At 39.9% G+C, this 13,058-nt stretch overlaps 1 protein-coding gene across 1 annotated transcript in view; it reads right to left on the minus strand.

Moving 5' to 3' along the window:
* Positions 1 to 13,058, minus strand: part of EDTP (Egg-derived tyrosine phosphatase) — a 326,043-nt gene that overhangs the window by 164,709 nt on the left and 148,276 nt on the right. Inside the window, exon 5 of the mRNA XM_071663269.1 lies at positions 8,561 to 8,669. Coding sequence (XP_071519370.1) covers positions 8,561 to 8,669 — 109 coding nt within the window. The remainder of the gene's footprint in view (positions 1 to 8,560; positions 8,670 to 13,058) is intronic.

Raw genomic sequence — 13,058 nt, forward strand, 5'->3', positions numbered from 1 at the left:
CATTACCCTTAACAACTCTACCCTCTGAATCCCTTAGCCTGATTTGCTGCTCTATAACTGACAACCAACTCCAGATGAATTTACTGAAATTTTTGAATTTTCTCCACTCTTGTCCACTGTATTCTTTTCAAAGTTTATTTGTTCCTCCTTTCTTATCCAGATACACCTTGTTCTTATATACCTTGCAAATGCTGGAGTACTATCTATATCTTCAATAATGCACATTTCAAAGCTCCTTTACTTTCTGACACCTTTCATCAAATCACTCTTTCCTCTTTCTTACCATTCCTTCTGTATTTGAGGCCAGTTATACCCATGTTCCTACTCCTTTCCCTTCACTATAAATTACACAGGGCCTCTCATCACAAAGCCCTGGCTCCTGGATGAGGAACTCCATTTCCCATTTCATGTTGCCAAATAAATTATTCAGGTATGTGTAGTTTCCATGATTGTATCTCCTCTTTAGGTCATGTCTTACCATTGCTACTTTAACATCTTCATTTGCCACATGGTTAATCTTGAGCACCAGATGATCCCTTCTTCCTGTTGGTGTATCAAAGATAATATTCTCAATCCTAGGCTACCCAGACTAGTATGTGTGATGATATGCAAACAACACATTGATATAGGAAAATTTTACTGCAAACACACTACAAATTTACGTCTCCAAGACTCCCTGTTGCTTTGAAAATCCAAATTCACATTCATCTCTTTATAATTGAAATCTGCCATTATCAGTAATTTACCATCTCTGCAAAGAGATTGTCTTTCTATTTCATGTACCATCCTGATGCTCCCTCACTGTTATCATTGTATATTTGCTCAGTACTAGCTTGCTCAGTACTATCAAAATTTTCTGGATTATATAACACCACTATGCACTCTTCCCATTACTTATTGTCTAAATGGGGCATCCTCAACTATTTCTTGAAAATTAAGGCTATAATTCTTAAGAGGGCCAATCTTACCTTTCCTCTGCTTTCTCTTTCCCTCCTCATTATCATGTACTCCTCTGGGCAGAAAAGATTAGATCTTATCTCTCAAGTAAGCTTCCCAAAAATCCTAAAACACTCAAAGCACTCTTCCTTATACATTCCTTGAATTCCAGCTCTCTCCCATTCACTTCAAATCCATCAACATTTGTATACATTACTTTCATTCTAATGTTACCATCTCCTAACACTCCTGCCCTCTCTGTGGTGCTGTTGGAGCTGTTCTGTCCTGTTGCTTTGCTTGACCTCTCCAGTTTTTTGTCTTCTGTCTGTATTTTGTTTTTCTCCCTCACTTCCTCTGATCTATAACATTTGAAGAAACCCAATTGAACACACACACACACACACATTCTGTACCTATAGCCTAACAGACTCAAAGTCAAATGTAACCATAACTAGTTGTCATTTCACATTCTGATTATAATAATTTCTTAATACTTCACACTCTACATCTGTTGAAAAGCTGCCAAAGATGCACCTCCCTCCCCACCATTGGCAACAGATTGTGTGCATTTCATTCCAGCTGCCAAAGATGCACCTCCCTCCCCACCACTGGCAACAGATTGTGTGCATTTCATTCCTTTCTTGTAGTTTATCAGACTACAGGACATCTTTTAGAGATCTATCACATTTATTTGCTTTTTGATGATTTCAGTCATTTTTCCCTGCTTAAATACATCATCATAACCAGAGACTATATTTCTCATATCACTATACTCCTGTCTCATCTCATCTTTCACGGTCTTTAATTTGATTGCTAAGCTTCTGTACTTCCACTTCTAATAGTGTTAACTTATGATCTTGTTTCTTCATTATTTCAAGCAACTTCTCTGAAGTTCTAACCTCTGATATTTCATGTTTGGTATCCTCCTCATCTAAGGATCTTGGAGAGGGGGTATGTATGCAGCCTATAGCAGGTATGGAGACCTGAGATAGGAGTCATTTCTTATCTTTTGATGATACAGCACTTTAACATACTATAGCAAGAAACTGCATTAGTTTAGGTACGAGTTTAGGAGTGTGTGAAATGAAAAATTCGAGAGTAATCGTGAACAAAAGTAAGGTTATTAGGTTTAACGGGGGAAAGGGACAGGTTAGCTGGAGTGTGAATTTGAATGGAAAAAATTTGGAGGTAGCAAACTGATTTACATACCAAGTAGTGGACACAGAAGCAAAAGGAACCATGGAAACATAAGTAAGTCATAAGGTGCGTGACAGGATGAAGGTTCTGGGAGCACTAAGAAATGGGTGGAGAGAATTGTTTTTAACCTGGGAAGGCAAAAATAGGTATGGTTTAAGGTAAAGTAGTCCCAAAAATATTACAAAGATCCGAGGCAGGGACAAAAGATAAGGATGTGTAGAGGAGGGTGGATATGTTGAAAATTAAAAATTTGAGAACAATATGTGATGTGGTGGTGGTTTGATCAAGTAATTAATAAAATGGTAAGAGATAGAGGCAAGGTTATACGAAGAGCGTGGCTGAGAGCTGAAAATGGCAAACTGATATGGTTTTGATATATAAAGTGAGTGAGGAGAGGGTGACAGAGAGGATCTGTGTCAGAAGTTGTGGGGAAAAGAAATTAGAAAGACTAAACTGGCAACAGAAGGTTGAAGTGAAAAAGATTCTGAGTGCTCCAGGACTCAAACATGCAGGAGGGTGAATGGTGTGGATGGAACAGAGTGAAATGAAGCCATTAGGCATACAAAGGATAACATGCCATCAATGGATTGAACTATGGCATAAAAAGCAGCAGAAGGACATCACAGAAAGTTCAATGGGTTTTATAGAGGACAGGGACCTATGGTTTTGGTGCATTATACACAACAGATAAAGAATGGATGAGTAAATAAGGCCTTCCTTTATCTGTTTCTGAAACTACCTTGACAAAGGAAATTGCAAAAAAGTGAAAAAAATACTGAGTTTGGCAAAACTCTCAGAATTCTATTTGAATATGAAGATATCTAATTATCAAACTCACAAGAACTGATAAAAACAGACAAATCCAAATATATCATTAAGGGGCTGCTACACACTTTACTCTCTCCCATCATCTGTGTGTACACAAGGGGCCTGCTGGAATATACTTCCTCTATAATCTCGAATCTAACTGTGGAATCATCTGGGGACTCTACACTACATCACCGATAGTCTTCCCCTAACATCATCCCTTTTAGTCATACCATACACCTCCCTCCACATCATCCCTTTTAATCGTATCATACACTCTCCTTGTAAACCCCCCTTCTTGCATTCTTTTCACATGCCTAAATCCCCTCAAAGTATGATGTTTCACCTGCTATCTCATTCCATAATTCATTTCCTGCCATACCAGATCTCTCATAAACTTTCTTATTTCTTTCTTCATTCCATTTAGTAATTTCCCAGCCTGGATTCTTGACCTCTGACTCATTCCATGTCCATGTTTCAGATGCATAAGATCATGCTGTGCCTTAATCCTTTCTACACTTCAATGACTCTTTTATTCTGTTATGCTTTCTCCCTTATCTCTCTTTCCATATCATCAAATTTACTCCAGACAGCTCCCAAATACTTGAATTCTGTCTCCTCTTTCAATCATTTTCCCCTACATCTATAACACAGTTTAGTACACTTTCTTGTCTCACTGTAGGGCTTTGCAAAACCAATACTTTTACTCTGTTTCCTTTCAAATACCATTACTTCACTTTTACTCATATTTACCTTCAATCAACTATGCTTACATGCATCATAAGACACAACTTTCTGCAACTTGTCTTTCTCAGCAAATAACACGTATCATCTGCAAACAGGATTGTCACTAGCCACCATATCTCAAAACCACATTCAATCTCTGCACCCCCTTTCCCTAGTTTTGTTTTTCTCTCTCTTAACAGTTTATCTACATACATGTTATAAAGCCATGGGGAAATCACAGATGCTTTTATACCATCCAACAGTTATGCCCCACCCCATAAATTCTTAACACATTCCATAAACTATTCCACACAACTCGGTCATACACTTTCTCTGGATCCAGAAGAGCTGCACACAACTTTTTGCTTTTCGCTAAATACTTTTCTATGGTCATTCTCATAAAAAAATCTGATCTAAGCATCCCCTACCTTTCCTAAAACCACCTTGCTCCTTACTCATCCTGCATTCAGTCACTTCCATCACTATCAATAAATACTCTTGCAAACACTTTTACTGGTATACTCAACTTACTTCTAATATGGGACTCTGGCGACAAGTTTGGGATGATTTCAACTCCCAAATCCTTCTCAGATACAGAACAAAATCTATAGGTTGTACCTCTCTCATCCAGCATTCTGTGGTCGGAGAAACTCCCATGGTCCAGCATATTTTGAATCCGACGTCATTAGTTTGCGGATCTGCTACCATGGCAGTACAGAGGTGCCAAAATCTTTAACATTCCTGTTAAATTCTTATAGCTCCAGAACAAGCGTATAATGCTGACGAATCTGCCATGTATTGGCGTCGTATGCCATGAAAAACCCTTGCCCAAAATTGTGAAGAGTCTCCAACCAGGGGTAAGGATTCCAAAGATAGGGTAACAATTCTTGGTTGCAGCAATGCTGCAGAAACACATAAAACCCAAAGGCATTTAAATGTGCCAATTTCTGTTTTCTGACATTTTCTATGGTCTGGCAATGGCATAGTCCCAAGGCTGCTGGATTAAAAAGGTACAACCTGTACTGTCATATAACCTCTTGAATTGGTTTATGCTGTCTGCATTAATTATCACCTCATTAACTATGTATGTGTGTGTGTGTGTGCACGTGTGTAATTACCTATCTGTAATTACTTACATGTACTGTAGACAGTATGGAGTTTTACACTCTTGTGAACCCATCTCTCAACCATTCTCTAATAAACAATTTCTTAAACATATATGCTGTCTGCATTCACTATTTACCGGTTATTCTAATCAATCCATCCACTATTCACACTATGAAAGTACTTGTTAACATCTCTTTTTAATAAAGTTCTTGCTTAATTTCATATCATCTCTTCTGGTTTCTCTATACCTGCTTCTTTTGAGGAACTGTTTACTGTCTGTATCATTGATATATTTGAAAACTTAAGAGTTGAGATAAAGTCACCCCTCACTCTTCTCTCTTTTAGGGTACACAAATCTAAAGCCTTTAGCCTTTCCCTGCAATTCAGCTCTCTGAACTCTGTTACCATCTTTGCTGTCTTCCCTTGACCCTTATCTACTAGCTCTTCACTTTTCACTTTCCTCATGACCTTTGTATCATTTTAGATAATCAACCCATTGAAGGAGTTTCCCCCTTAATAAGCCTTCCATGCAGGAAAGTGTCTAATGCTTTCTGGCAGTCCACCTAGCAGTCCATCAAGCCATTCTTTTGTCTATGACAAACTTCATCCCCTCATAGAAATCCATGAGGTTTGTTACACCTTCCCCTAAAACAGTGCTGTTTCTCATTTTTTATTTCTCTGCATACAGTCATCCAGTTGCCTCCTAATAATCTTTTCCAAAATTTTAGACAATACTAATATATGTGCATTTCCTATATCATGTAAAAATATACATAGGTTGTTGACATAAAAGTGATTGTGCAATGCAGTTTAATAAGGCATCTGAAATACTGAATCTCTCTATCTATCTAAATCTCTGATGTCTGTTCCATCCTGAAACTCCCTCATGGGGGTGGCAATGAAAATAGAGACTACATAACTAGTGAACTTGTGTTGCTTCCTAGCATTTACTGCCTCACCCTTACCAGGCTACTGTCAGAGGGCAACTCTAGCACAGCATTTGCAGAGGCTCCTACCCAGTCTTCCTTCTGACTAATTCTGCCTAATGCTCCTGCCTAAAGTTCCTACCTAAGGTTTCTACCTATTGCTCCTGCTTCATGTTCCCACCAAGTACTTCTATCTATTGCTCCTACCACTATGCCAAAAGGCAGAACTAAAGCATAGTGCTCACCGAACAAAAATCTAGTTACAAAGAATGAGCTGTGCAAGTTACGTGTTGTCAAGTGTTATGTGTGACTAAGAGAGATTGTATGTCTGCGGACAGAATGCCAGTAATCCACAGATGGGTGAGTGCAACTTGACCACCACTGAAGTGCTGGCTCACTATGCAGCCATCACTAACTCTCCCAATATCCAGATGGGTAGTATTGGTAATATACCTTCCTGGTTGTTGAAAGCCTAGCAACAACTAAATATTTAGATTTAATACAAAAAATCATAGAGATACTACACTGAAAGTTGTGCATGACTTCCTCATAATTATTTTCCAAATATCTTATGTTAAAGTTCATTTAAACATGTACGTACCACTTTGAGCCAAACAAAATTTATTACTTTTACAGCCTTTAACAAGTAGCGGTGATGTGAGAAGGAGATGGAATGAGTATTTTGAAGGTTTGTTGAATGTGTCTGATGACAGAGTGGCAGATATAGGGTGTTTTGGTCGAGGTGGTGTGCAAAGTGAGAGGGTTAGGGAAAATGATTTGGTAAACAGAGAAGAGGTAGTAAAAGCTTTGCGGAAGATGAAAGCCGGCAAGGCAGCAGGTTTGGATGGTATTGCAGTGGAATTTATTAAAAAAGGGGGTGACTGTATTGTTGACTGGTTGGTAAGGTTATTTAATGTATGTATGACTCATGGTGAGGTGCCTGAGGATTGGCGGAATGCGTGCATAGTGCCATTGTACAAAGGCAAAGGGGATAAGAGTGAGTGCTCAAATTACAGAGGTATAAGTTTGTTGAGTATTCCTGGTAAATTATATGGGAGGGTATTGATTGAGAGGGTGAAGGCATGTACAGAGCATCAGATTGGGGAAGAGCAGTGCGGTTTCAGAAGTGGTAGAGGATGTGTGGATCAGGTGTTTGCTTTGAAGAATGTATGTGAGAAATACTTAGAAAAGCAAATGGATTTGTATGTAGCATTTATGGATCTGGAGAAGGCATATGATAGAGTTGATAGAGATGCTCTGTGGAAGGTATTAAGAATATATGGTGTGGGAGGCAAGTTGTTAGAAGCAGTGAAAAGTTTTTATCGAGGATGTAAGGCATGTGTACGTGTAGGAAGAGAGGAAAGTGATTGGTTCTCAGTGAATGTAGGTTTGCGGCAGGGGTGTGTGATGTCTCCATGGTTGTTTAATTTGTTTATGGATGGGGTTGTTAGGGAGGTAAATGCAAGAGTCCTGGAAAGAGGGGCAAGTATGAAGTCTGTTGGGGATGAGAGAGCTTGGGAAGTGAGTCAGTTGTTGTTCGCTGATGATACAGCGCTGGTGGCTGATTCATGTGAGAAACTGCAGAAGCTGGTGACTGAGTTTGGTAAAGTGTGTGGAAGAAGAAAGTTAAGAGTAAATGTGAATAAGAGCAAGGTTATTAGGTACAGTAGGGTTGAGGGTCAAGTCAATTGGGAGGTGAGTTTGAATGGAGAAAAACTGGAGGAAGTGAAGTGTTTTAGATATCTGGGAGTGGATCTGTCAGCGGAAGTGGATCATGGGGGGGGGGGGGGGGGGGGGGGGGGGGGGGGGGGGGGGGGGGGGGGGGGAATTTTGGGAGCCTTGAAAAATGTGTGGAAGTCGAGAACATTATCTCGGAAAGCAAAAATGGGTATGTTTGAAGGAATAGTGGTTCCAACAATGTTGTATGGTTGCGAGGCGTGGGCTATGGATAGAGATGTGCGCAGGAGGATGGATGTGCTGGAAATGAGATGTTTGAGGACAATGTGTGGTGTGAGGTGGTTTGATCGAGTAAGTAACGTAAGGGTAAGAGAGATGTGTGGAAATAAAAAGAGCGTGGTTGAGAGAGCAGAAGAGGGTGTTTTGAAATGGTTTGGGCACATGGAGAGAATGAGTGAGGAAAGATTGACCAAGAGGATATATGTGTCGGAGGTGGAGGGAACGAGGAGAAGAGGGAGACCAAATTGGAGGTGGAAAGATGGAGTGAAAAAGATTTTGTGTGATCGGGGCCTGTACATGCAGGAGGGTGAAAGGAGGGCAAGGAATAGAGTGAATTGGAGCGATGTGGTATACAGGGGTTGACGTGCTGTCAGTGGATTGAATCAAGGCATGTGAAGCGTCTGGGGTAAACCATGGAAAGCTGTGTAGGTATGTATATTTGCGTGTGTGGACGTATGTACATGTGTATGGGGGGGGGTTGGGCCATTTCTTTCGTCTGTTTCCTTGCGCTACCTCGCAAACGCGGGAGACAGCGACAAAGTATAAAAAAAAAAAAAAAAAAAAAAAAAAAAAAAAAAAAAAACATCCTTTAATTTTCTACTTTATAAAAAAGGCATAAGAAGCAGTTAGAAAAAACCCTGGGATGGTGAACTATGGCTCTGGTGCATAATACTTGAAAGCTTTAAAAAAAATTACGAAGCCTGCTTGCCACACTTGTTTTAATGCCATACAAATGAGCTACGTTCTTTTGCCAAATACTAAATCAAAACCTTTCTTCACCTTACTCTAAGTGCAAATGCCCTTAGCTTAATGTTTGGGAAGCTTTTACACTGCCTTAATCTATATTCACGAAAGGGTGAGACGAAAAAAGATACATTAAACAAGAAAGAGAAACAAGTTAATACCTCATCGTCATCATCATCGTCTTCAGCTTTATTAGAGACAGCAGCAGCAAAGAGATATTCAATTCCAGATCGACCATACATTTCAGGCCCTCCTGATAACGTGGCAGACCTGAAAAAAAAAATACTTTCAAATCTTGCTAACTATTGTATAAAAGAACAAAACTGACATGAAGCAAAGTAACTGTCAGCACATATAAACAAAATTTAACGAAGAAAATATATTTATGAATTTCTGCAATTGGATCTGCTAATATAAAAAATTTATCAATACACCTACTAACACTATCTGCTAGAAAGCAGACTGGCGCAGGTACTTTCTACATAAATGATCTCCACATGCTAATGTACTTTCTTCTTTGCTCTAATTATCTACGTACTTTAATCTGTCATTCTATGTACTTCAATCTGTCATTCAAAATAGCCTTCTATAATAGTATTCCCATTCACCTCACTCAAAATCAAACGTTAGTGTCCTCCACATGTTCATGAGACTTTATCATATGCTCCATCAATCAATCCCAATGGTTTCAAGAGTGGCAGAGGATATGTCAACTGGGTGTTTGCTTTACAGAACTGGCTAAAGAAATACTTCGAGAAAAAGGACATGTATGTGGCATTTATGGATCCGGAAAAGCAGATGACAGGGTTGACTTGAATTCTTCATGGAGAGTATTATAAATATATATGTGGGGGTGTGGCTACAACAGGCAGTGAAGAGTTTTCATCAAGAAAGTAAGGCACGTGTGCGAGTTAGAAAAGAGGAGGGTGAATGGTTCTAGATGAAGGTAGGCCTGTGATGTCATGCTTGTTTAATTTGTTTATGGATTGAGTGGTAAGGGAGATGAATACAAGGGTCTTGGAGAGAGCAGAAGGTACACAGCTTGTTGGAGGAAGAGAGTTATTTGCTGATGACACAGCATTAGTGGTAGATTCAAGTGAGAAACTGCAGAAGCTCGTGGCTGAGTCTGGGAGAGTGTGTGAAAGGAGAGAGATGAGAACAAATATAAATAAAAGCATGGTCATCAGGTTTAACACAGGAGAGACGGGATAGGACTCGAGTTCGAACAGAGAAAACTTGGAGGAAGTGGAGCGTTACAGATTACACAGAGTGGTCATGACAATGAATAGAACCATGGGAGGTGAAGATAGTAACATGATGGATGAGGAGATTAAGGTCCTGAGAGCATTGAGGAATGTGTGAATAGAAAGGTCACTCTCTGGGGGGGTGATGATGAACATCTTTGAAGGGATAGTAGTACCAATAACAATGTATTGATTAGAGATATAAGCTACAGGTAAAAAGGTATGGAAGAGGTGAATGTGTTGGGAATTAAATGTTTGGGGGTCAATATGTGAAGTATGGTTGATACAGTATAAAATGGTAGGGTAAGAAAGGTGTGGTAACAAGAAGAGCATTTTGAGAGCTAATCAGGATGTACTGAAATTATTTGAACATATGAAGATGATGAGTGAAGAGAGGTTCACAAAGAGGAGGATGGGTCAAGCAGAAGGAGACCATACTAAAGACAAAAGGATAGAGCTGAAAAGGTTTTGAGTGGTTGGAGGCCAAACATGTAGTAGGGTATACATTCAACAATCCTCCAAAATACTCATTTCATCAGTACCTGTCATCACTTCCCCTTTTGCCCCATTCACCTATGTTATTCACTGATGTTCCCATTTGTTTTCTTGTTTTTCACATATTATTTACCTCCTTCCAAAATATATTTTCCCTTAAGTTTACATATACTTGCTCACCCTAAATCTCATTTGCCCACTTTTTCAAGCCCTACACCTTCCTCTTGACCACCTGTTGCTCTCTTAGACATTCCCCAATCATTTGCACTCCTTCCTCTTAAGTCCTGTCTAACCTCCTCTCTTTTCTCATTCACTAGCAACTACTTCATGCCACCACTCACTACCCTTTTTAAACAGCCTAACTCCCACCTTTCACATGCCACATGCATCTCTTGCACATGCCAGCAGTGCTTCCTTAAATTCCTCCCATTTCCTCACCCACTTCCCTTGCTTTATTTACTCTAATCTATTGCCATTCTACACTCATCTCTCCTGTTATTTCTTCACAAAAGCCTCTTTTCCAATCTTACCACTCTCTTCTCATCAAACAATGTTTCCTTCTTTCCAACAACTCTACAAATCTTCAAACCTTGCCCCCATAAGATAGCGAGCAGAAATCCCATTAGCTGCCCCAGACATCCCACTGCCTGCCCCTCTTAGCACATTTACATCCAAAAGTCTCTTCTACATGCCTATCAATCAATATGTAACCTAATAATGCCTGCTTACCATCTCTCCTACTCACATACCTATACTTATGTATATCTCTTTTAAACCAAGTATTCCCTATCACCAGTCTTTTTTCAGTGCACAACTCTGCTGGATATTTACCAATTCCATTCAAAACCCTGAATACTCCATATCCCCTAATTATACCCTCAACTGTCACATTACTCACCTTCACAAATAAATCATCCATCACCAATACCCAGTCTCTTATGCCAATACTGCTGACACACCCAGCTGCTTCCAAGAAACTTGTCTCCCATGATCTTTCTTCTCATGGTCAGGTTCATGAGCACTAATAATCACTCATCTCTTGCCATCCACTTTCATTTTTACCTTCAACAATCAAGAATTTACTTCCTTACACTCTACCACACACTCTTACAACTCCTGTTTCAGAAGCAGTGCTACTCCTTCCTTAGCTCTTGTCCTCTCACCAACCCATGATTTTACCCCTAAGACATTTCCAAAGCAAAGCTAGAACATCCAGGTTCTTGCCTCAAACATCCTAATCACTCCTCTCTTCTCATTGTGGTTACATCCAAACACATTTAGTCACCCCAGCCTTAGCCTTCATGGAGGATGAGGACTCCCTTCTTGCTTTCCATATTTTTAGAAACCAAAATACAAAATGGGGGGAGGTTCCAACCCGCTTTCATTGCCTTCTATGACATGCAGGGAATACAGAAGTAGAATTTTTTCTCCCATACCCCAGCAAAGGAACAAGGACAATGGAGAGACCAAATTGAGGACAATGGAGAGACCAAATTGAAGATGGAAAGATGAAACGAAAAAGATTTTGAGCAATCGGGAAAGATGAAATGAAAAAGATTTTGAGCAATCGGAACCAGAACTTGCAGGGGTTCAAAGGTGTGCACGGGATGGGGTGAATTGGAACAATGTGGTACATGAAGGTCAACATGCTGTCAATGGACTGAACCAAGGCACGTGAAGTGTCCAGGGTAAACCATGGAAAGTTCTGTGGGACCTGGTTGTGGATAAGAAGCTGTGGTTTCAGCACATTACACATCACCTAGACAACGGTTGTGACCAGATGTAATCTTTCTTTTTCATCTCCAGCCATTACCTTGCTAACACAGGACATCACAATCAAGGTTATTTCAATCTTGTCATTTATCATAAGTGACTGCCATTTAATGTGTTAGTGTTATAGCGCAAGAAAACAGACAGAAAGACCCATCCACTCAAATACACACATACAGGCACATACAAGGGCACACACACACACACAAATTATCATTATCATTACCATACTTAACACACAAAATTATCATTATCATACTTAATCACTGCTTCCTGCATCAGTGAGGAAGTGCAAGAAAACAGACGAAGAATGAACCAACCACTCATATACACATATACATAAAAGCCCAAACACTCACACACATCAACATATACATACATACAGACACATACATATATACACTTGTAAATATTCAAACTTTCTGCCTTCATCCATTCCCACTGCTACCCCACCACAGGAAATAGCATTCCCCCTTCAGCAAGGTAGCACCAGGAAAAGAAAAAAAGGCCATATTTGTACACACCCAGTCTCTAACTGTCATGTCTAATGTACCAAAACCACAGCTCCCTATCCACATCCAGACTCCACAGACCTTTCCATGGTTTACCCCAGATGCTTCACACGCCCTGGTTCAATCCACTGACAGCAAGTTGACCCCGGTATACCACATCGTTCCAATTCACTCTATTCCTTGCACACCATTTACCCTCCTGTATGTTCAGGCCCCAATCGCTCAAAATCATTTTCACTCCATTCTTCCACCTCCAATTTGGTCTCCCGTTTCTCCTTGTTCCCTCCACCTCTGACACATATATCCTCTTTGTCAATCTTTCCTCACTCACACTCTACATATGTGTAAACCATTTCAACACACCCTCTTTTGCTCTCTTAACCACACTCTTTTAATTTCCACACATCTCTCTTACTCTTTCATTACTTACTCGATCAAACCACCTCACATCACATATTGTCCTCAAACATTTCATTTCCAACACATCCACCATCCTCCATACAACCCTATCTACAGCACATGCCTTGCAACCATATTGTATTGTTGGAACTACTATTCCCTCAAACATACCCATTTTTCCTCTCTGAGATAATGTTCTTTCCACCCACATATTCTTCACTGCTCCCAGAACCTTTGCC

This window comes from Panulirus ornatus, chromosome 7 (genome assembly GCF_036320965.1).
Source record: "Panulirus ornatus isolate Po-2019 chromosome 7, ASM3632096v1, whole genome shotgun sequence".
Taxonomy (NCBI): Eukaryota; Metazoa; Arthropoda; class Malacostraca; order Decapoda; family Palinuridae; genus Panulirus; species Panulirus ornatus.